Consider the following 25,872-nt stretch of genomic DNA (forward strand, 5'->3'; position numbering starts at 1 on the left):
TGAACCCTTCTCTCTATTCCGGGGAACGAGACAGGGGTGCCCTTTGTCTCCCCTGCTCTTTGATGTGGCAATTGAACCCCTTGCGATAATGCTAAGACAGGCTGCTGAATTGGTAGGGGTACAAAGGGGGACACAAAACCATAGGCTGTCCTTATATGCTGACGATCTCCTCCTTTTCCTGTCAAACCCTGCCATTAGTATCCCGGTGGCCCTTGGTATTATCAAAGATTTTGGGAGGGTGTCGGGCTATAAAATTAATTTAGACAAGAGTGTTCTTTTCCCCATTAATAAACAGGCGAGGAAACTTTCTTTCCGGGCCTATCCCTTTGCAATACATAAGGATAAATTTACATATTTAGGTGTTGATGTAACTAGTAAATATAAAGATTTACTGGACAATAACTTTAAAGTCACACTGGACAAAGCAAAATTAGATATGGAAAGGTGGGCATCGCTCCCCTTATCATTAGCAGGGAAGATAAATTCTGTTAAAATGAATATAATGCCACGGTTCCTTTATTTATTTCAGACGATACCAATTTTTATTCCTAAATCATTTTTTAAGGAATTGAACAAATGTACATCTGCCTTTATTTGGAAAAAAACAGTCCCCAGGATAAGAAGAGAGTTTCTTGAGAGACAGAAAGAAGAGGGAGGCCTGGCTCTGCCGAACTACATGCACTATTATTTTGCTGCCAATATACATAAGTTGTTATTTTGGGTCAGAGAGTTAGATGAGGATGAAACCCCAATATGGGTTCATATGGAAAGGTATGTCTCTAGCCCAGTGTCCCTGCGCTCCCTGGTCTGCGCTCCTCTACCCTTGAGCAAACATCTTTACACAAACAACCCGGTGGTATCTAATTCTTTGAAAATTTGGACTCAATTCAGATCACATTTTAAAAACAGAAACGCCCTCCTATCTGCTCCCATCTATGGAAATCACTTGTTTTCCCCGGCCCTCGGGGGAACAGCCTTTAGGGAATGGCATAGAGCTGGGGTGGAATGTGTCAAACATCTGTTTAAAAATGGTACTTTTATGTCTGCTGCTCAACTGGAAAAGGACTATGGAATCTCCTCCAAGACTAATTACTTCAGATATTTCCAGGTTCGGGACTTTGTGAAAAAGTCATTCAGCCCCTCCCTCGAGCTTCCACAAAGCGGATGGATAGACGAGCTGATGGACACAGATCCGACTGCTAAGGGGACAATCTCCACGCTATATGCAAATATTCAGAAGGTGGCTTCCCCCTCCCTGGACAATGTAAGAAGGAAATGGGAGGAAGAATTGGGGCTGGACATTTCAGAGGTTGACTGGGGAGGGGCAGTAGATCTAGTACACTCTGCTTCTGTATGTGTACGACACGGATTGATACAGTTCAAGGTGTTACACAGACTCCACTGGTCAAGGGAGAAACTGGCAAGAATGTACCAGGGGGCCGATCCGACCTGCCCCAGATGTAAACAGGTGCCAGCCAACTTATGCCACATGTTCTGGTCTTGTTCCAGGCTGAAAGACTTTTGGGCTAACATCTTTAGAACATTCTCATTCATTTATAATAAAGATATGGAACCAATGCCTCTGACAGCCATCTTTGGTGTGGCACCAAGGGAAACTCAACTAACGGCCTCTCAGAGGAAGGCAATAGCATTCACCTCATTGTTGGCTAGGAGACTGATTCTATTTAACTGGATAAAGGCAACACCGCCATCCCATAAACGCTGGGTGGAAGAGGTGATGGCACACCTCAAATTGGAACATCTCAGATTTACTATACAGGGCAACACCAAGGAATTCTTTAAGGTCTGGCAGCCTTTCATTTCCTATTTTGAAGATGAGTTTCCGTCTACTCCATAACTGGCAACTTTTTACCCCCCCCCCCCTTTTTTTTTTTTTTTTTTTTTTTTTTCTTCCCCCCCCTTTCTTTCTGTCTGGGTACAGCTTTGTCTTACATTGTGTTGTAGGACTTGAGTTCGAGTTTTTCTGTATGGATGATATGTTTTTTGAAAACTCAATAAAAACACTTTGATTATTATTACTCCATCCTGCAACAACAGAAGTAATGCCAAAGAAGTCATTGCTTGAAAATGTTGTTAATTTTAAACTAATTTTCCCTATTATAAGTTAGATTTCATGAAGATTTTAGATTTTAAGAATTAAAGTTATATATAATTCACATTTTCTGTGATTTAATTAATATAGAAAGTATAGCATTATTGAAAAGTTACAAAAGAGCTTTAAATAATAATCATACTAAAATTCACAAAATGACCTCACATCTGACTACAACTAAATGAGAAGCAGATTTTAATAAATGATCATACAAGTTGAAAAGTTAAAGTTTATCATCCTGTCCACATCTGCCTGCCGTCTCGCTCTCATCCAGCGTTCACACTGCTCCGCCTCAGTCTGCAGCTCTTTACATCCCCAGTTCTGCTCGTCTGATTCGGCTGCGCTGGTGCGGTTGTCAGTCTTTATTTGCTCAGATTGGTTGTCCACACTCAGGGCTCTCTGCTCAGTTCAGCCACAGTTCCCTCGCTGCTCGGCCCAACCAGATACCCTCCCTGGTCCTTATTGGTCTGTAATCCGCTCTGTCACAGCTCAATTATTACTCTGTTCTCTAACTGCAGTCCTCTATCCATTAATGATACATTGATGATAACAGATGACTAATGTGTTAAATGGCTAATGTTAAAATGTGCACGGCTAGGTTTTATGATTTATGATAACTTCTTAATAGAGAAAATACCATCCTGCATGTGTTTGCATAAAAGAAAAACACAGCTTGGGAGCCAGTTTGTTACTGATTTTGACCAAATCCAACATGTTTCATTTTATAGCATGTTTTTTTCATGGGAGGTTCAAATACGGGATTATTGTCAAAAACAATAGGTACACATTCTGAAGGGCTTTCTTTTCTTTTTCTTTTTGGCCGTTTTGCTTCTAACACACCATTGCACACACAAAGAAAGCAATGGCCAAATGATCCTGCTGATTCTGTTCTGCTGTTCTCCACTGGAAGGGAAATAACCTCAAAAGGAATCTAGTTGTCTAGTTGTGCAAACAGTGACCTAGTAAGATCCCGAGGCTTTGCAAAATCATAATGTATGAGTAAAATTTAAAGAGAGCGAGCCAGACTTTTTTCATGTCATCTTCTCATGTGTACTGTTAGTGGATTGGGGACATTTTTGAAGGCACTTTTAATCATTAATCATAATTTTGCATAACTAAATTAAGAAAAACACCACTATATGCAGAATAGACTGGTTAATTTAAGACCCAGCCGTAGCCTCGTTTGTGATAATTATCAGTGCAAATGATGCTCACAAATTCAATACTATATTTAGAGATGTTGAAATCTCGTTCACAAAAAAAAAAACCTCCAATGAGTAAGAAGAACTGCTTCGTGCCGACGTGCACAATATACTCTTCCAGTAAAAAGTGAGGCCCCAAAACTCTAATTCTCGTTGCTGCCTCGTGATGCATCGTCCAGTGAAAACCAGTCAGGGTTTATTCTCAGCTCCTGCTGGCACTGCCTGCCGTTTAATGTGAAGGTCATTTTATCATGTGCAGCAGAGACTACTGTGTCAACCCAGCTTAGCGCTCCCCTGTATGCTCCGCTTGGCAGCAATAGACTGCATTGTCCACAGCTATGTTGGGAGCAATTCCTTTTTTTAATTCTTTTTTTTTTTTTTTGCTGGGATACCGTTGTACTTGGCTGCCCTATTTCTTCTGTGCGCGCCTTAGGGGAGATGCACACGAGCAGTGAGTGTTCCCTGACCTCCAGATTTAGCCCAAGCATTATACGGTGTTTATCCGCACCAGAATCACACCAATACAGTCCAGGTTTCCTGGAGCTCAAGGCTATCGCCTCAAGGATCGGTGCAGCTTGTTGACTCCATGCATCTTAGACGGGACGGAGTCTCTGTGAGGCTGAGCGTGTTGCAGCCTTGGCATTTGTGATATAGCGACAGTAGTAAACAACACAAGTCCAGTGCTCCAAGACAAGACAGGGGCAGCGCTTCCCCTAAACCAAGATGAAAATGTGCAGCACAGCACTGACAGCAGAGAGAGAATTTACTGCTTGCAAATCAAAAAGATTATTTTATTATGCCTTACATGAATAGGAATGAGGCAGCCCCATCCCTTCCTCCCTCTATCTCTCCTCCTGGCCCCATCAGTTACATATTCAGAGGAGTGCAGCACAGCACTATATTCTGCCAATGCAGAACTCCAATTATTTCTCACTGTTGAGTTAAGATTTTACACACACACACACACACACACTCAGAAAGATTCTCACTCTACATGGCTGCTGAAATATGATACGCGTCAGGTTTCAGGTGACAATTTTTTTATTTTTTTTTTTAAGAAAAGAAATACAAAAAAGGGAGATATTTTAACTACTTCATACCTGATACATCAGTTTCTCTCCACTGAGCCAGGTCTTCACTGTGATTGGGAGCTTGCAGCATACACCTTACCTACTGCTTCATTAATTACATTTCCCTGCAATTAGCTCCTCGTTTATCCAGTTTTAATTAACCATGAAATTATGGATCTTTCCCGTTCGGAAGAGGCATTTCATCTGGTGGTGCATTTTTGCTTCTTGAATATATTTGCTCATTATGTCTATGAAATCCTGCGTATTTAGTGCAGTAGTGGCTCTGCTGCTGCTACCTTGGTAGCTGAGGGAAGGTTCTGTGTGTGTGCCACTGCACATGTGTGTGCTGAGTTAGTGAAGGACAACACCAAGGGCGGAAGGAGGGGCTGTGTGCATGTGTGTGTGTGTGTGAGTGTGTGTCAGAATGACTCAGAGTGCAGCAGTGTTTCTGTGTTATCACACACTGTGGGAGGAAGAGCTGTGTTTTTGTCTTCTCCTCTCACACACGCGCAGTTGTGATCTGTGCTACATTAGAGCTCGCCACAAATAGTATTTCAGTGAAAACAGAAAAACCTATGTTCATGTACTCAGAGGTTAGGTATGAAGCCACTGACACATTAAAAAAAAACAATAGAAAAGCAGGTCCTACCTGAACAGAAGGTCTGAGATTGGCCTTTTTAATATGGTAAATGGCCTGTATTTGTATAGTGCTTTACTAGTCCCTAAGGACCCCAAAGCGCTTTACACATCCAGTCATTCACACACTGGTGATGGTAAGCTACATTGTAGCCACAGCCACCCTGGGGCGCCACCGGTCCCTCTGACCACCACCAGTAGGCAACGGGTGAAGTGTCTTGCCCAAGGACACAACAACCGAGACTGTCCAAGCCGGGGCTCGAACCGGCAACCTTCCAATTACAAGGCGAACTCCCAACTCTTGAGCCACGATCGCCCATATAGAATATATCCTTCATTTATCCAGGTGAAGGTCTCATTGAGAAAAAAAAACAACTCGCCAAGGAGGCAACAGAAATGACAACACATAAAACACGTATAATATAAAAAGTAAACAAATACAACTGACATTCAATACAGATGGGTGAACACATGACCTTATGCAATAACAGACCATCACAAGAGGAACATCAAAAGCAGTCGCAATGACTCATTCATTGAAAAAAGTCAAATATTGTGAGCATGTAGACTGTACTGGTTGCGGTTTTTACACATACAGACACACAAATGAGAGCAGTGATTTATGCAGAACAAACAGCCAGTGGAAAGTCTGCGGACACACAGCGACAGCAAGAACTCCAACATGGGGATATTTACGAGGCACTTCTGATGATGTACTGAGAATTTCTTCTCCACTCTCTTATTTCTCTCTTGATGTTTTTATGTGCCACTACAGCATGTCAGTAACTTCTGTCTGCTCTCTCCCGGAATCTGTGTTTTTTTTTCCAGTTTATTTATTTTCTCTCTGTGCTCATTTTTTCTCTCTTCTCTTTCTCCTCACCCCCCAGCTGCTGGCAGTAGGGAGTTCGTCCTCCCCACTCTCTCTAAATGCTTACAGACAGGGAATGGTTGCTGTGGTTCTGTCTCATATTGTAGAGGTTTACCTACAATAACAATACCTTAGACCTGGTTTAGAAATCTAATTGTCCCAATGACTACATGTCAAATCAAAAATGCAGCCCAGTTTAGATTTTTTAAACATAATTTCTGATGTTTCAGACGTTTCTACTTGCAGATTTTTTAGAAGTCCTTTTTAAAAATTGTATTTATTTACACATTCATTTTAAAATGTCATGTCATCACAACTTGTCCTTATAAAGACAAAGTGGCACTTTGAGTATGCCGAGGCCACAAACTATTCGTGGCAGTGTTTATTCTCCACCAGGTCCAGTGTTTTATAGGATATGATTTGGCTGAGCAGTTCTCTAAAAAGCTGCAATTGCTTTATTTAAGCCGGGCGTATTTTGACTGGGCTTTCCTCTATCGCCCTGTAAATTTAGATAGTAAAACAGTCTCATGACTCAGTGAGCCACTTTTAGTGAGGTGGTGTGCAAGTGGCATACAGTAGGTTTTCCTCTAAAAATAGCAGTTTACAGAGACTAGTATCAATGGCAGTGGGATTATTGAGCTGTAAAACCAAAATTAGAAGATATAGGAAGCTAAAACTCTATCTAGAGTTAAAGGGAAATAGGTGTGTGTCAGGTGTTTACTCAGTGCCTTTATTTGTAATTTGTCAGATGCATTAAAAGACCATCCCACCGTTAAGAAGGTGGGGTGTTCGATCAAAGCATTTAACACAGTTAAAAAAACAAAGAGCATGATTTATTAAATTCAAAACGTGCTTTCAATTATATTTTTACACTCTTTGCTCATTTCCACTTAGATATCTTTGCTTGATCACTTGTGAATGTGTACGAGCATAGATTAGTACAGCTTTCAGTCATGCAGTCTGCAACTGATAGTGGTCTTTAACCATAAGACTTAGACCATCCAAGGGTCATAAGTCTTCGATAGTTGGCCTTTCCGTAACCTCTATTTAAAAAAATGTTGTGTAATTGTTGGATAAGAGTATGGGGGTGAAACGTCTTTAGGTAGCTCAGCATAAATGGGATTGTGCATGAGATGCATGTCTTAACTTGACAGATGCCCTGGATTCTGCTTTTTCTGATTTGAGGGTCATAAAAAAAAAACTTTTTCAGTACTTTTTACACCATTTTTTTCCTTTTTGTGCATAATCAGCATATCGCATTTCTTAAATGCCTATACCCAGTAGAAGACAAGCTTACATCTTTAACATCAAAAATCCGTTTAGGTATAAGGCGTGCTTTCTTGTTATTCTTCCTACCCTATTCAGCACATCTGTTTGTGTTTAATGCATCCGCCATTTCAAATTTGACACAATCACAAACCCAAATTAACCAGTTGCACCTTCTTCTCCTGAGCTGTTTTAAAGTTCTGCCTTCAGCTTATTTAGATCGCTGTATGTTTGTCTACTGCAATTCAGAACCTCCCACTCAATGACATTAGTTTCGCTTCAGGAGAAGCTTTCGTGTCTGAGCCACACACCTCTCTTTCATCATAAAAAAACCCAAAAAACAGGGTACGATGATGTGGAACTCAACTCTTTTAAAATGAGGGCACGAGGTGATTTTAACAGTCTGTGTAGAAGCTGCTCTTGCATATCTGTTTTCATCATTAAGCAATTAATTAGCTTCATTACTAGCCTTATTAATGTGAGTGTTGTGTGAATCAATTTGCACAGTCGTGTTGGCACATCAAGTTTAATGTTAATGTGGGTGGCGGGTGTTGTTGAAAAGTTATGACCTTCAACTGATATTTCTGGGTATCTAATGGTGTGGAAAACAGTGGATGTTTTTTTTCTGATAAAGAATGTCAAATTCAAAATATCACATGTATATTAATGTAATGTTGCAGACTCAACAGACTGTATGCAAATGCTTCCAAACTGACCAAACATTTTGGAACACCGGAGTATAATTATGAGTCGTGTGTCATGCATGGTGAGTAACTCAGACAGTGTTGCTTTGTAGCTGTGCATTTTCATAGCCCCAGCATGGAAGAACATTTATGCTCAGTGTCTACTTTGTGGGATCTCGGTTGGTCAATGGCTTGGCTGTTTCACTTTGTGAAGTAGACCAGAGCAGTGACTTTACAATGCTTACAATTTGCTAACATGTGAGTCCAAGTCCGAATTTTATGAAAGAGCAGTTGTAATTCTCAGTGAAAGATTGTTGACTATTAGACTTAGAGGCGATGTCCAACAGAACACAAAACAGAGAACAAATCAAATCATGAAAAAAAGATCTCATTTTGAATTTGGTGACAGCAGAGCAAAAGTTGGAATGGGGCAACAAAGCGCTGGATATTAAGTGTTATAAAGAAAGCAGCTCACATCTAATTAGGTTGGTGGCAGGTCAGTGAAAAAAGAGCATCTTATAAAGTATAAAGTACTCAGAAGTAAAGATGAGCAGAGATTACTAATCTGGTAAACACTGTACCTGAATTGTGGGCAGAACAGTGGCACAGTGAGTAGCTCTGATAACTCCCAGCAAGAATGTCAAGGGTTCAAATCAACCCTCTGTCTAGAGATTCCATGTTTCTCCTACAGTCCAAAAGCATGCAAGTTGTTGGTTCATCTTAATTGGTAGTTCAAAAGTACTTCTAGTGTGAATGGTTGTCAGCCCAGTGATGTATTATAGCAAGAATGGGGTGACATTCCTTTCCTAAAAGTCGAGCAGCTGGCCTCATCAGTTCCTAAATACTTGTATACTATTAAAAGAAGAGAGGATGCTACACAGTTGTAAACACGGCCCTGTCACAATTTTTTGAGGCATTCTGCTGCCATCAAATCCAATGAGTTAATATTTCTGTAAAAATTGTACATTTTGTCAGTGATAACACTGGATATTTTTTCTGTGTTCTATTGTGAATGAAATATTTTTGTTTTGTTTGGAGCATTCAGGCACTGGCCCACAAGTACATATACTAGTAAAATACTGCAGTAAAAGTTTATTAAACTTCTTTACTCAAGTAAAAGTAAAAAGGACCGGCTGTGAAATGTACTCAGAGTAAGAAAGTAAAAGTAGCTCCTAGAAGAACAGGGTAACTAAACCTTGTGCTATATTACTGTAATAATAAAATAATATTAGAAACTTTATTTCAGTCTAAATTTTGAATCAGGTAAGTAGAACATGAGCAGAGAAAAATAATACAACAAATTATATCAAATATATCATATAAAAATTATATATCTATGTGTTGTTGCCTACATTGTAGAGGTGACTCTAAAAGGGAAAATGTGTACAGTCAGAGGTTAAAGTGGCTTCAGCAGGTGGAGGAACCCTAAAATCAGTTGTAATATCTCAGCGTGGAGAAAAGAATCACAACCCACAATAATTTCTATTCAGACTCTCAGTAGACTTAACGTCAGATCTCTGCTACACTTAATGTACTGAGCTCTGACCATGAAACCACAGCCACTGTGTATCAGTCACACACTGCTCATTACTTTAAATCCATCACAGTACAGCAGACTAACCTGTTTATCCTGCACTAACCTGCAGAGGATTTTCATGCAGCCATTAAATAACACAGTTAGTCTACCTCAGTTTGTTCAGCAGCATGTTTCACAATTTGAAAAACACAATGTCACATTTACAGAACCTATATAAGATTTAAAAACATGAGGACTTACATGTAAGCTTTAAATTTCCAGTTTATCAAACTGCACTGAGAAGTCCTTACCTTTAAACCTAACCTCTCCTCTTCCTCTAATGTCCTGTCTTTCTTATCTTTCTCCATCAATGAGTGAAGTTAGCTCTCTTTCTTTTCTCTCCCTGTCAAGTATAGCAGCTGGAGCTTTAGCTAACGACACACTGTGAGAAAAACTGCACAGAGACAGCGTGTTCACTGATGTTTGTTGAACTGATAGAAACGTTAGATTTGAAATTTTCTGCTACTTAAAAAACATTTCGTACAGCTAGCTAAATGCTGAAGTACTGCGACTAACCCCTGAATTTGGCACACAGTTTTGCCTCTTTTATCACTTTTTATGTGACATCTTGTGGTGATTAACACACCATCAGGAGCCTTTCGCATGTTACTGTTCAGGCTCAAACAATAACTTCTGTCATATGCCTTAAACCAAAAGTATTGAAAGTGTAAGAAGTAGAAAGTACAGATAGTTGTTTAAAAATGTAGGGAGTAATAGTAAAAAAGTTTACTTGATTATTTAATTTTCTGAAAATAACAGATATCTGAGAACAGTAACAAATTATTTGTACTTCCGACCCCTGGATTCAGGTTTGTGTTTACACAATGTTACAAGGTTTTCTAGAGTAGAAAGAACTTCACTACAGACTTCAGTTAGTGTGTTAAATGTTAAAGTACATGACAGTGGAATTAGAAAAAGATTGAACAGGTCTGGCATGTTTGAAAGGGATGCCAGAGGAAAGTCTCCTCTCTCTAAAAAGAACATGGCAGCACGACTTAGGTTTGTAATTGGGTCATGCAACAGGACGATGATGCCAAACACAGAATTAAGGTGTTGAATCATCGGATGTAGTTGCATATGTACTCTCTTTATATAGCAATGGTACAAATATCCCAAAACACATAAAATATTCAGAGTAACAGTCTTGCTATACCCCATGATGGTGATGCTAAAAGTTGTTTAAAGAAAAAAAAGTCCATTAAAAAAAGATTTTGGCTCTAGACTATAATACTCTGGATGAAAAAACTGACTTTGCTCCAGATTTTCAGATGGCATTTTCAGCCCTGAAAATGTCATGTGGCTAGCTATTGGATTTAGGTCTTGAGGGGCAAAACTGGGACAAAATTGCTATAAAGAAGAAATAAATAAAACACACACAATAAAAAGGGGCAGATTTTCAACCCAACTCTGTGCACTTGTGGGGCTATAAACTCAGAAATCAAAGTATGAGAGCAAAATTTTACACAATCTTAAATGTACTAAAGTTGTATAAATAAAATCAGGAAAGTTTGACGAGGTCAGATGGGAGGCACTTACTAATTTTTCATGGAATGACCCAGCATCATTTTAAAATGTTTAACTAACATCTGACATTGTCCACTTCAAATGTGATGGAAATGTACTTTCAGGAGTTATGTTTTATCAAGCAAAGACAAAACAAAGAGGAGCTTGATAACAGGCTGAAAAATAATCTTCAGATTTTGAGTTGGTTCAGTCACTCTTTACCTGTCCTGTGTCGTGCTCATATTTAAATTTCTGATTGAACCTGGCAACTCATTAAAACTTTTAACTGGAAACGTTTGAGTACACAAAGTTAAAGTTAGAATTCTTCTCATTAAAAGAATAAAGAGTTGTGAAATTAAATACACAATGCAGTGTACATACAGTATTTTCATAGAAAGCCTCGTCTGAACATACGGTTTTTACCTTACATTTATTTATTTTTTTTGAAAACTAAATTCAATAATGTATTAAAATACTGTTGAATAGTTGAAGTGAAAGGTGCAGTTATTGACAAATGTAAAAAACTTTTTCTGCCTACAGTCTGTTAATGATTACAGCCCATTCCATTCATGCACCGTGCCTTCGTCTAGACAGAAAAGACATTTCTCTGTATACAACCGGCTAATGCAGTGAATACAAGAGTCCTTCGGCTGACTGATTGAAATTGATTGAGTGGTGCTGAAGGTAATTGAATACTGCTGAAATAACCTACTGGTTCCTTTGAGAGCAACAAGGAAATACTGTTTAACGGCTCTAAAGCAAAGACAGAACAAGTGGCATCTGTTGTATCCTGGCTCATATCCAACATTCTTAATGAGTACAAACTTTGTGTACATGCCTTATATTAGAACTTTGCACTGGGAATAAGTTTGCCTATTATCCAAATTATTTTTAAAAGAAATTAAAAAAGCATGCCAATAGCAGAATAGACCACTCTAACATAACAAATGAGGTAAAGCATAGATTTTACTTTACTTGAATATAACCAACGTTAGTTCTAAGCTAAGTGCATCTGCCATTTTTTCAGCTTTCCAGAGCTCTTACACTCAATAAGGGAGTAACAGTAAACACAAAATCTGTTTTTCATTGTTATGGCATCGCCAAAGATATTCAGGTTCATTTGTATACAGTCCTTTAATTCGGTAGTCGATATTAAAACCCGATAACACAGCAAAGAGTGTAACAGACATGCCGTTCCACCATGTCCGTTTCACATTGCCTCTCCAAAGCGTAAAATGTACACACATACAGAAATTGCACTACTGCAAGAGAATAAGTTGGTAGTTGGTAATTTCCAGAAATTATTAAGCTAGATAGTTAAGATTTTTTTACATGCAAGTGTCTTAGTAATGTCTGTTTAAATGATTCCTCTTGATTATTTTCATGTTTTCTTGAAATAAAATATCTTCCTATGCTGTTACTGCAGATTACTGCAACTTCTGCATGTGTGTACATGTCACGCGTTGGAGAGGCAAAGTGTGAAATGTACACTGTGGACTGATGTGTGTTGGATATTGTCAGAATCAAAGTGGCAAGTGAGCCAAAACAGCTTTTCCACCCCTCTGTATGAATCACTGTGACGTGTTCATCTGAACTTTGACCCTCTGCTGTATTGACCTTTGTAGACAAAAATTTGCTGAATTGAGAATGAAAAATGAAAAATTAACTGCTTGTGTGTCAAGAAGTGTAGAACAGCAAATTAGTCCTATGTCACTAATATGCCATATTAGTGATATATTGGTATTAGCCCAATGGCATGTGGTGACTTTTACAGAAAGACAAGCAGAGATGTTTGCACAACTGTGGAGCTTATTCACAGCTCTGAGTTTAGAAACACAGTCCTCGACCTTGATTTTGTTTTTATAAGTATATTAAATACATTTCATTCTAAAAATGTGTGACGTGGTTAACTGTCAATATCTACTGGGGGGGAAGGGTCAAGAATATTAATGAAACATGAAGGTAGAGTTTTGGCTAAACAGACAGTTAAATGCATTCTATTCAATCCACCACGTGATCTTTCATAGATGCTCAACTTGTCTGTTTTATTAGACAAGACATGGTCAGATCTGCAGCTCCCTCTGCATCATCATCTGAGCTTTTCCTGCTAATGTACTAAAGGAGATTGTAAAAAGCTTTTCACACTCCATCTTACCATCTTAAGCACAAGGCACATTTCTGAAACTGTTCTATGACTGTATATGTTGGGCAGTGCAATTCTATGTCTGGAATGGTGAATATACACTGGTCTTCTGCAGTTATAGTGCTCTGTGTTTTTATTAAGATCCTGTTTTACCTGGTCTGCCATCAGTTTACAGTGAAAGATGAGCACATTATCCACATTGTGCATGCACAAACCATCAGAAAAAAAGCTTCTGGCTTCTCAGCTTGCCCAGCTCAAGTCTTTGTTAGCAGGAGACGGACGTGCCTGTAAAATGGAGACAGCCACAGTTTCCTATGAGTAGGAAACAAGTGGAGCTTTCAGTAACAATAGCTGAGCATGGCCACAAAATGGCAGTAGTGTAAATGGATTTTGGATTTTTACATTTGACATTTGACAAGATTTGACTAAATCTACCTTGCTTGTCCTAAAATTTTGCCATATATACCACTAATATGGCTAAGAGCTTTAGCACTGGATTTCAAAGCAGCTAACTGCAACCTCCAACAATCCTTCGCAACTGGTAGCAGAATACTCATTGTTTTCTAGCATTAATAGTCAAACACATACCAACCTCTAAGTCTTTGGGATTGAGACCTTATACTTTCCACGAAAGTAACTTGTACATAATTTCATACTATTCTCACCCTGTGACATCTAGGATAGACTCCAACACTTCCTGAAAAAAATGGAAGAAAATGGAAAAATGGATGTGTGTAATTCCGTACTGTATACTTTAATATTTCTCCATGTGTGAGGTTAGCTGTGTGTTGTCAGCAGTTTTACACTACCTTCCATTTGCGAAGCATCATGCTCTTTATTTGCATTTTGGACACCAAAGACTGAATGAATATAATGGTCTCCCTGTATCTTTCACCAGAAAACAATGAGAGTTTTTTTTAACAAGACACTTATTGGCAAAATGAATGAATGTGGCAAACTCAAAAATTGGTGACCGGTTAGTTTCAGCAATGGATTTACCCTGAAGAATGAGAAGGTTGCTGATATTGGACTTCTTTCTATTATTACGCATTCCCTTAAATTCAGATTTCAGCTCAAATATTACCATATATGTTACAGATCAAAACCTGAACACACAGTCCAAAGACTTTTCTTCTCTACCTAACTGAACTCTTAGAAGTAAATTTATCATGAAGGTGAGTGAGCTCATTATCTCGCTTCATCTCAGACTGAGACAGCTGAACTGAAAAGACACACACACGCTCAGGCTCGCTGTTCACTCATTGCGTCTGGTAGAGTGCACCCTGCAACGGAACAGACATTTGAGAGAGGTCATGAAGTTCACCCTCTTCTCTCCTCTTCCTCCTGGATGAATATCAGCCTTTCTGAACAACACTGGTGGGATTGTTCTACATTTTCTGATGATAGTGGGTTTTTGGTGCAGTTTGCAAAGATGGACTGTGAAGGCCTTGAGTTGGCCTTATCTTGACGTGCTCTGTTGGCTACGTTTTTCTTGTTGTTCCTGGAAGTTGATGGGAGGAGTTCAGACCTTGAATCCAGAGATGTAATGCAAGATCTATTAGATCCTGTCTATCATTTCCTCTGGCTGGCAGGTTGATCTGCCTATTGTTGTTTTTTCTTTTTTATATCCCTTGGCCTTATTTGAAGAGCATGTGCGTTTTCTCTTATTGTCCACAAAGGCTTTCACTCTCTCTTTGTAAGATTGTGGAATAGCCTTTGTCTTAAGAATAATACTTTGCTTTTTGTTTACTCAGCCTGCCAATGTCTGAATTAACATTGAACAGAACTGACTTTGGAAGGTCCAGGTCATTTAATCTGGCCTGTTTGATGCATTGATGGAAAAGGAATTTTCATCAGGTCCCAAGCTTGGGAACATTTTTGTTAATGGCTGAGAACTGATGAAGTTTGCAGCCATTTCTGAATTCACCCAGTCTCTCAGTTTTTCAGAACCCCAGTTGAACTGAAATCTTCTGTTACTAGTTGCTTGATCTGGTCTTTATGGTTCTTAGACTTGGTTATTTTTGTACTTTTTTTTTTTTTTTTTTTTTACCTTTTGTGTACTGCTTCCTCTTTAGGCTTGCTTTTTTTAACTTAATCTATCAGGCTTCAGTTGTCTGGGTCTTTCTGGGTCCTGTATTGAACAGACTTGACTCTATTTGCATTCTGCCAGGATCCTATCCTTCAGACAGGAAATGTTAGACTTATCTTCTAGGTTAAGTCAGCCAAAGTAAAGCCATTCAGTGTTAAAGTGCTAAAATGATATGTTGTCCTTCCTTTGTAATGCATATTACATGTTTGAATCCTATTTTTAAAGCTTTCAAAAATAAATAAATGTGGTTCTTAAATCATGCATTTTTCTTTTCTAGGGCAGTGACGATGGCGATGTGGACAAGAATAAATGCTGCACACTGTGTAACATGTCCTTCACCTCAGCGGTTGTGGCACAGTCACACTACCAGGGTAAAATCCACGCAAAGAGGCTAAAACTACTACTGGGAGAGCAGCCTGCCATCACAACCAAAGGTATATCCCCTGTTAAAAATTCATCATGGGTATCAATGATGGAGGAGCTACATGTGTTCAAAGGGGATTTATAATTGAGAAGAAAACAATTAAGGAATGAGAGACAATTTATAGTACTTAAGGCTACCAACAAGATATGTGTTTGCAGTCTCGTAGGTGTATATATGAAATAAAATACAAGCCCATAAGCCCACCCCTGCTGTATCTGAGCTTAGGACAGATGCAATAGGACAGACTATTAGATCAGTGATCCAAAATATCACAAATAAAAAGAGCTGCTGTAAGGGTGGGTATACACTGCAGGAGCTAGACCTATAGCATGCTCAGGGAGATGAGGAACAAATTATATTTATATTTATATATTTATATAATATACATATAATTATATGCCATTTTTCTGCCTACTTTTGTGCTTCGTTTTGAAGTATACAATACTTTATCTACTCAGACTTCATCACAAACAAATCATAAGACTTATGAAGTTGTGTTATGTGATGAAAGCAACTAAAAATTAAAGAAAAGGGTCTTTGTTTAGAATTCTTGATTCCTAACTTCTTACTTTTTTGCATATTTCTCACAGTTAAATATTTTAGATCAGGTCCACCATCAGGTCAGCCTTTCTGTGTGGAGTTTGCAGGTTCTTTCCGTGGGTTCTCTCTAGGTCCCACAGTCCAAAGACATGCAGTTTGTGGGGTTAGGTAAATTGATGATTCTAAATTGCCCAAGGTGTGAATGTGTGAAACGAATGGTTGTCTGTCTCTGTGTGTTAGCCCTGTGACAGACTGGCGACCCGTCCAGGGTGCGCCCTGCCTCTCACCCTAAGACAGCTTAGATAGGCTCCAACCCCCCCGCTGAATTGGATAAGTGGAAGAGAATAGATGGATGTACCAAGGGATTGGATCACAGTCTGATCTGTATCAGCTGATGGAAAGATGTCAGACTTATGTCTAATAATCAGTATAATATGTATTTTACCTGATATAATTCAGGGTCTAATTACATGCCAACAGCAGGTCACAAGTTGGTGTGTTTGCATGTTTCCTTATTGCATGAATCTGTATGCGTGTTATTTAGAGTTAATCACCAGCTGCTCTTTACCTCAGGGTGATCAAAGCCTGCTGCCGTTGTAATCTGCTGAGAGCTGCTTACCTTACATATTAGCAGTTGCAAAAATAATGAGGAAAGGTTACAGAGGGAGGCAGTGAATGGAAATACAGCAAACATATTTTCAGATCATTTTAAAGCCCGAGTCCACAGTGAGCAGCGTGGATGTGGGTAACTGAGCTTTGTTTGTTTCCCGTGGTTTGTTGGTGCTCCAGTTGACCGGGTCATTGATATGCACTGCAGAGCTTTGTGTTTTACTTTGTGCTCTCACTGCTACATTTCTTTTAATTTGTTGGATGCGTTCAGCTGGCTGATAAGGCAGTGCATTTTTATAGTGGTATTATCTGAAGCCTCACATTGTTGAACCATCCTGAATTTATCCTGCATTAGTGCTGCCTCAGGCACTGCAGCCTTTTTCCCCTTCCAAAGTGGGAGGATTGAATCAGTAGATTGGCACAGAAGCCTCTTGTCTTTGAGTTCATGTTTGACTTAACCTTCTGGCTGAAAAACCTGAATAGAATAATTCCTTTCACCGCAGCAGTTCTAGAACAGCATTTACACTTGAAAGTAGTAGAAAGGTCCTCTGTTTTACTTCAGGCCAAAGGCAAGTTGCGTTTTCTTTGTATTGTGTTTGTGAACTGAAAAAATAGCAGGACAGATTACGATTTAAGTGAGGTCGAAATATTAAAGCTCTTGAAACTGTGGTAGTGATCACCAGATGCTGCTGCATAGTGGCACTTCCCTCTGGTGCATTCACAGCCCAAGTTCCACGCGTGTTCTTTTTTATTCTGGGGATCTAAATTGATCTCTTGCTGCTCATTCTTTAGCTGGTTCAAATATTAAGGATCTGAGGCAGTCACTTAAAAAAAGCTTGATGCCAAACAGATTTTTTGTAAATTCTCAGTGCAGTATTCCTGTCAAGTTCATAGTTATACTGCTAAAGAGTAACGTTTCACTCTGTCTCACATAAGTCATTTGTATTACACTTTTCTCAGGGTTCTAAGCCTTCAGATTAACATCTGGAAATATGATGTGTTTAGGATGTGCTTTACTTTTGTTCTGCAATAATTCAGCAAAGATGGCATGAACTTCACCTCCCAGGATGCTTCTCTGGACAGACTGTGATCACAGAGTCCATACATGGAGTTTCCCCATGTTCATATATAGTCTATCTAATTGTATTGTCTGTTTACAGTAAATACCACTGAAGTGTGTTTTGTCTCTCATCCTCACTGCTGTTCACATCTCCAAAGTGCTGAAATGCAAAAAACAGTATCTGAAATGAACTTTTTGACTCACCGCCCAAGGGTACTGAAAAAATCCACTTGTTAAGCAAACTGTTAAGTCAGCTTTTTGTGTCTTATACATTTGTTTACATATATTTCATTGGGGTAATGGGATATAATGCTGAATTCAGGTATAAAGAAGCCAATATGTGAAGCAAGACTTTCTAAATATATTAATCAAATCAGGCCTGAGTAAAATTCAAGAAGTCTTCATCTTCACCATCATCATCATCCACTCTGCTGTCTACAGCTTTTATAGATTTAACTTTCCAAATAGAAAATCTACCTAACGTGTGGTGCTTGATGGGTAGTAACATGTAACATGTATGCAGTATGTTATTTCTGACCTCTTCTTAGACACTTAAATGAAAAGAATGCGAATAAATAAATAATTAGACTTTTGGTTGAAATCCATTTACAAAAATATAAGTGTTTTGTTTGGAAATGTGTGGTATATTTATAGAGGACGTTATTTCCCTCCTGCTATTGTAAAACTGATTAAAGCAGAATAGTGTGAACCCAAATGTAGAGCGCACTAAGAGCTCAGATTGAATAAAGAACAAAGATTCTGCATGAAAACTTACAGGGGGTAGCAAAGCCTCACAGGTGAAGAAAAACAGTGTTGCTGAACAAAAAAGGAAAATAAAAACAAACCAAAAAAAGTCCCAGGGAAAGTTTCCAGGGAAAAACACAGGAGAAGATTGAAAATGCATGAGGACACAAAAATCCAAGCAAATCAGACAACTGGGGACAGTTAGGACAGGCTACTGGCTGGAAAACTGGGAAGAAGACCTCAGGCACAAAGCCTATCAAGACAAGTCAGGCAGGTCCAAAGGCAGAGCAGACTAGCTGAACTGTTCCAGAGGGCACTGTGACTGAAGGGCAGACTAGCAAGACTGGTTAGTGGGGGACAGGTTGAGCAGACAGATGGGACTAAAAGCTACGATGCCAGTGACAAACACAGAATGTCTCTGGAGGCTGGGCAGAGAGCCATCAGCAAAGTTCTGCACAGACTTTTCATTACACGATAGCATGGTGCCTAAATGTTCAGATCCTAAAGGTTTAAAGTTAATCCTGATTTGGATCTAATCTTGTTGGTCACTGTGATGAGTGATAAACAAGGAACAGCCAGACTGTGATGTTTTCTAACCTTAAATAGCCTGCATCTAACACTAACTAAACAGTATATTAAAACAAAATTAACATGCAGTGGAAGTTAGGTCCAAGAACACAGGCAGTGAAGATGTACGTCTATGTCTAGCATCTGCTATGCTGTTACTATACATTGCACACTGACTGCAGACAGCTGATTAATGATGTAAAAAACTGGGGATAAACATGATTTTAGTTTGGTGGTTTAATTTGAATGATTCAGGTTTAATAGGAAAAGTAGTGTTGTAATGTTCGAAAACATCCATCCATACTCTTATTCAGTTCAGGGTCACTGGGAGGGTGGAGCCTATCCCAGCCATTGAGTACATGCAGCCAATGGCAGACCAGATGGTGGATTTGAACCTTCTTGCTGTTGAGGCAATAGTTCTAACCAGCATGCAAAAAAAACCCCAGACTGTTCAAAATGGCATAATTATATCTGTTTAGTCTTTAATAGACCAAACGTCCAAAGAAATAAAGAGATACCTTGACTTTAGTTTCAGAGGACTTCATGACTGTTTGGTTGTAGTTGTACTTTAGAGATATTGTGACTGCTGAGAAATTCTGATGTAGTGTTCAGACAGCACCCTTTGCTTTTCGTTCTGCCACATGTCAGTGACAGACATAGCCATTAACGAGGCCATCTGTGGCCAATGGTTCAGAACAGAGGCAGAACCGTCTCAGCCAAAAGAGGGGGTGGCATGGCTATCAATCGCACTGATATCCAACAAAGTACCGGGACACCATGGAACCTCTTCTCCACCTGACAGACACATTAAGTTTTGTTGACTGAAGTTGCTGACATCCATTTTTGGGGAATCATTTGTATCACTAAAAAAATCACTTATTCAGTGCTTCTCTTGCATCTTTTTTAGTTTGAAAATGACAGAAATGAAATTGAAACCGCTCCATTAACGTTAGACTCATATATTACCCTGAAGCACAGTGAATTTTTTTTTATTTGTGTCTATTTCACTACAGATGGGTTCAAACCATCAGAAGAAAGAGAAACTGTTAGAAATGTTAGCTTTGCACTGAGGTTTTTTTATCCTGTGAAAAGTGTAATTTAAATCCTCTCTATTCTAAAGGCACCCAGATCTGTCACAAATACATAATGTCATAAAGATAAATCCAGGGCGCCGAGAGGCCCCAGCTATTGATTTCTGCATAAGTCACATCAGCCGACTCTGTTGATCCAGCTGCCTCTCGGGATACGCTGATGTTCTGCTGGCTGTCAGCCAGCATACAGCTGCAAAAACTTCTAGCTCTCCAAGCACTGACTTTGGTGTCCACACAGGACATGCTGTAAAAAAAAAAGCCTTCAATAACACTAATGAGAATTTATAGCATCATGGGAGAGCATCATAAACTTTACTTGATGTTATTTTTGCCTTTGAACAGATGCTGTACATCATCTTCTTGTGCCCAAAATGCCTATTCAAAACCCACGATGAACATTCGAGAAATGCACTGTCATCAATCTCTAGTCACAGACACACACACACATGGAAAAGTCCTGTGTAAGCAATTGTTCTCAATTTCAAACTTTTTGAAGATGCGAGAATTTCATCCGACAGTTGAAATTAATCTTTAATGCTTTACCTGCAGGCACAAAATTACACAAAGCTTCTATAAGTTAACCAGTAACCCTTGCTTGCCCTTTTACTTTGGCACCGTTGTGTTAAATTTGAATATTTCCACTGACCCACATGGCTCATGCTCAGCTGCACACATTTTCTGTTGAATGAACTGCTGGTGTTGCAATGTATTGCAATACACTTTCTATTTTAGAGGCAGGCTAAAAGAGCGTTGATCTGTCATTAGTACTTTTATATAATCACAGCCACGTTTATTTTTGTATTTCTTCAGTCGCTATTTCCACATTCTGGCTTGTTTCCCATCGTCTGTGCCGTAAGCACAATAGCTTGCATGAGCTGCATTTCCTTTAACATCTGCAGCTTAATGTGGGGCTGTTTTGCTCCTGCACTGATTTACTGAGAAGTGATTTAGAGAAATCTGGAGCTAAATTGTTCATATTGTAAAATAGCTGTTCCCCTTCCATTACGTTTAACTGGGGACATTATCTCAAAACTTTAAATGTCTTTGTCTGTTAACATATAATCAACAGCTAGCCTGCATGAATCATAACAGCAACATTTAAAGCTCCTGTATTTTTATACTGCCTTGCGGTTCCCTGCTGTTTCTAAAACTATCTAATGGGACACTTTTAGCATTTGCAGCATTTTAGACATTCACACATTTGCATTTGATGGATTTCGCTTACATTGTGTTGCAGCAGCTCTGCTCTGAGAGCAAAATGAAAGTGGTGCAATTAGAATGGAACACGTGAAGAGAAAAGTATTATGTGGTCATAATTATTAAGTCCTGAATGACTGTAAGCAACACTAGAACAAAAGATTTTCCTTACATTTGATTAACTAAATGGTATTTTCATACATACATCTTTTTTTTGCATGGAGTTTGCAATGACCATTTCAGCAACAATGTTTCTGAATTAACTATTATAACTTTCGTCATACGCAGACCTTTTATCTAGTGCCAAAACCTAGATTATTTTTCTGTGTTGTTAGGTTTTTAGGGTGGGAGTTGGGGACAAGATGGCAATTTATTAAAACTGTTAATAAATGGCAGTAGTATTATTGTGAGCATGTTAGAAAGTCACTGTGGCAAAGTAGTGTGTGAGTGCAAATCCCCAGACAGCGCTGACAGGTGTGATTAGTTTTGCGGGTGATTTACAGAAATAGGTCTGTTTTCTAAACACAGGTGCTGTCAGTTCATTTGAATATAATATACCCAATCTACCAAGAGCAGAGCAATTTCGAGCAAGGTCGCAAACTAAGAGATGATATTCAGCTCTCAGTAAACTAACGGGACAGGTGCGGAAAAGCATATAAATATAGGTCATGCCATGTACGGTACAGTCTGGCAGAGAGAGTCATTATAATCAAAACAGGCTTTGGTAATTGTCTGGCTCCAGTGTAGGACTGTAAGCTGTGAGACAATATGATGGCAGTTCATTCTGCAGTTTATTTCAGTGCTCTGTGTTAGTGTGTGTGTGTGTATATGTAGCTCACTTACTGTCAAAGTGCATGAAGCCTAATGCAAAACCCTTGTCCGCTGTCCTGAAATTCTAACAGTTAAATTTGACTGTAATAAAACTCAGTTAAAGAAAAGTGTGTTTTTAGAGTTTGTTCATGTAAATGCATTGATCAGATCGACGTCCATCCAAGGCCTGGTTATTTTCAGTATTGGGTCCAAAGTCAGCGTCACCATTCCTCTCTTTTCTCCGCTCTTCAGCAAGTTTGTGTTGAACCCTTTGCACAGGCTGTGGAATTCCTGCTGCTGAACCACAGTATGTTGGAAAGAACCCGGCACTAAAAGTTGAAGAGTTACAAGAAGTTCAGTTGCCGCTGGTATTGTGCGACTCCTTTAGGTTCTGGGTTCTAGGTCATCTCTGAGTTCGCTGAGCAAATGTAGCAGTAGGTGATTTGGTAATCACAACTTCATCTGACATTCCAGATAAATTGACACAGATGGAGATATGTCTCACTCTGCTTGCACACAAAAATAAGACATGTTTTTTTGTCAGTTTAATTAGCAGTAAATTGGGTATCACAAAAAAAAACCTTCCAAAAAAAACTTCCCACCTCTTTCACACAATTTTCTAACTGCAGTGTTTCTGTAAATACTGACAGTAATTGTTTTTAAACCAGTTTATGCTGGTGCAACGTGTTGGTAAATCTGGTTAGTTACCTCTCCATCTGCTAGGCATACTTCTTAAATGTGACCCAGTCATTCTGTTTGGGCTACCCTACAAGATTTATTAACTTTAATAAATAGAACAACATCAGCAACTTTAAGAAAGGCAATAAAAAAGAAAACATCCTGCAAGGGTTACTCAAAAACTTAATTTTCCATCCTGAAGCCTTTCTCATTCTGCTGAACTAACTAAACCAGAGGTGGACTCAGCAGCACACTGGGTTTATAGTGCTGACATAGAGAGACAGAGCGGTGATGTCAGTGATGTGAAGTCACCATGAAACAAAAGTTACCTGTAAATAAATATAAATGGCTTACAGTGGTTGTTTAAGTGGTATATTAGTTTGCTATATATGCTGACACACAAACACACATTTTTTCCCATGTCTTTGCTCTGCCCTGTTCTGCTTATTCTCTGTTATCTGTGTGTTATCTATAGCTGATATCTGTGCGATATCAGATGTAATGCCTGCCAGATATAAACTGCTGTCACGACTTATAGAGGAAAGGAGGATAAACTCCTATCCTGATTTTAAACTATGTAAATATAATCTCATATAACCCCAAGCCTCGGTTTAGTCAGGTCAGATATCTCTGGCATCTTATTACAGATCAAATGACAGATATGATGAAGATATTTATAGGCCCCAGCAATCATCCTCACATGCAAGGTTGCAGTCCAGTGTACAGATGTAGTGAAGAATTGTTGTGGGTTTAATGTATATAAATATATACAGAAAAGCTGAATAGAAAATCAGCTATATGTTTTAAACAATTTACACTTGTAATTATGTTTCCTGTCCATGGAATGTCAGAGAAGTGGCACTGATGATAATTGCCTGTTTCATCTCATGCGGCACACATTTTAAAGTGTCCCTCTTTAAAGCGCAGACTGTGGCAGGAAGGAAAGATTTCTATCTTCAAACAGCTAATAAGCAATGCAACATCGAGTCGGATCATTTGACCCATCTTACCTTCTATGGACTCCTGCTTTTCTTTGCCTGACTTCAAATGTTTCACAGGAGCTGCAGGACGATGTGATACAACTTAAGCAGCTGCTGTCATGTATTCTTTTACTTTAGTTATAAAATATTGCCCAGAGAATATTTAGCATTTTTCATAGCTAATTTAAGCATCAGCTTTAGACTGCAGTAAAGTTTACCCCCCTCCCCCTTCAACTTTAAAGCATTTTAAAATACACATTGTCTGCAGTGCACTTCCACTTTGACTTCAGGCTCACAGACAGTAATAATTAATTGCAAGTATGAAGATGTGTTGTTTGCTTTCCATACTTTTGTCCATTCCTTTCCATTCCTTTTGTCTTGTCTTTGAAGACAAAAGGAAAAGCTGAGAAAACATTTTATGAGTGGTACATGTCAGCAGGGTTTATACGCAGATAGGTTGGAGGGGTGAGGGAAAGCCCAGCAGGGATCCTCATTGTAGGAAAGGGTCACTGAATGGATTTGGAGCACTTTGGTCCCCTCTTCTCACAGAAGCAGAATCTCTGTAGATTTATAACTCTGATTTAAGAGTTAGAAGATTTCTACCCTGCTTCTCTGTCTGCTTATAAGAAATGCCATGGGGGGCAACATTCGGTTTTAAATATGTCTCAGTGAGAGGAACTAGCACAGGCAAAATGAGACACTCTGCTTCAGCTGAAAATAAATTGTTGCATTAGTGAAAACATGGAAGTGTGTTTCTGTCCGACTTTGAGCAGATGAAAGGATTGCCTTGCTGTGCTGTACATTTTATTTTTAATGGATTCTTGGTATTCTCTTACTAAGCTGGTCAGTAATGAAAGAAGTGTTCACACAAACAGCAGCAGAAGAGCTGCATAAATAAATCCAAATTAGTTTTAAACTGGGAGCTGACATAACCAGCATCAAACAGTAAAAGCTTTAACTGTGGTGTGGCTTTTGCATCAAAACCTCCCAGCTCTTTCTACATGTTTGACAAAATCCCAAACAAATTTTGATGTATAATTTATGAATTGTATTTATATTAGTGTCCAAAAACAGCTGCTTACAGCAAACTGCTGTTCATAATGCAGGCTGAGCAGAATGTGTGACTCTTGAGACAAACTATGTGAAGTGAATGTGACTAAATTAGAATAATGTGACTAAAAATGACTCATGAGTGTGTCCACAGAAAAGCCTGCATTCCACGCACGGAGGTGTCTGTTTTCCTCAGGTGTTTTATTTTGAGCTTTGTGCTTTCCACTCGGTTTTAAGTTGCTTATTTTTAACTGTTTGATTCACTTTTTACATTTGATTTGCTTTTTTTGTTTCAGTACACCCACTTCACTGGATTTACCCTGCACACTGAAAATGGTGCTTGAGCTTAACTGGGGTTAAAGTCCAATCGGTCCTTCACATGTGACAAGCTGGGAGTGAGAACCAAGTCACACTATTGTCTAAATCAACACCAGAGGAGCTTATATGATTTTTGGTTCTCTGGTTAATCCAACACCTCAACTCTATCTATTCATTTTCTTAAAAGCTTATCTCATTGAGGGTGGCAGGGGGCTGGAGTATATGCCAGGTGTGAGGTCACCATAGTCACTCTCACATTCACAGCAGGCTAGAATCTGGACTGTAGGAGGAAATCAGAGTATGAGGCGAGAACCTGAACAGGGTACATGTGCAATCGTGAAAACATGCAAACCTCACACAGGTATATCCCAGCTGATGAGGTGAGGTCTTTCAATTCAATTTTATTTATATAGCGCCAAATCACAACAACAGTCGCCTCAAGGCGCTTTATATTGTACAGTAGATTCTACAGTAATAGATACAGAGAAAAACCCAACAATCATATGACCCCCTATGAGCAAGCACTTTGGCGACAGTGGGAAAGAAAAACTCTCTTTCTGTGCCTTTCTGTGCAAGCTTGTGCTAACAGCTGCACTTCTATACAAGAATCTAACCCTACCATCAGAATGTTGCAGCAGAAATCATCACTCATCAC

At 39.1% G+C, this 25,872-nt stretch overlaps 1 protein-coding gene across 1 annotated transcript in view; it reads left to right on the plus strand.

The window, feature by feature from the left end:
- zmat4a (zinc finger, matrin-type 4a) overlaps window positions 1–25,872 on the plus strand; it is a 147,925-nt gene that overhangs the window by 70,961 nt on the left and 51,092 nt on the right. The window contains exon 4 of the mRNA XM_005472923.4: window positions 15,427–15,583. Within this exon, the coding sequence (XP_005472980.4) occupies window positions 15,427–15,583 (157 nt within the window). The remainder of the gene's footprint in view (window positions 1–15,426; window positions 15,584–25,872) is intronic.

Source organism: Oreochromis niloticus, linkage group LG12 (assembly GCF_001858045.2).
Source record: "Oreochromis niloticus isolate F11D_XX linkage group LG12, O_niloticus_UMD_NMBU, whole genome shotgun sequence".
Lineage (NCBI taxonomy): Eukaryota > Metazoa > Chordata > Actinopteri > Cichliformes > Cichlidae > Oreochromis > Oreochromis niloticus.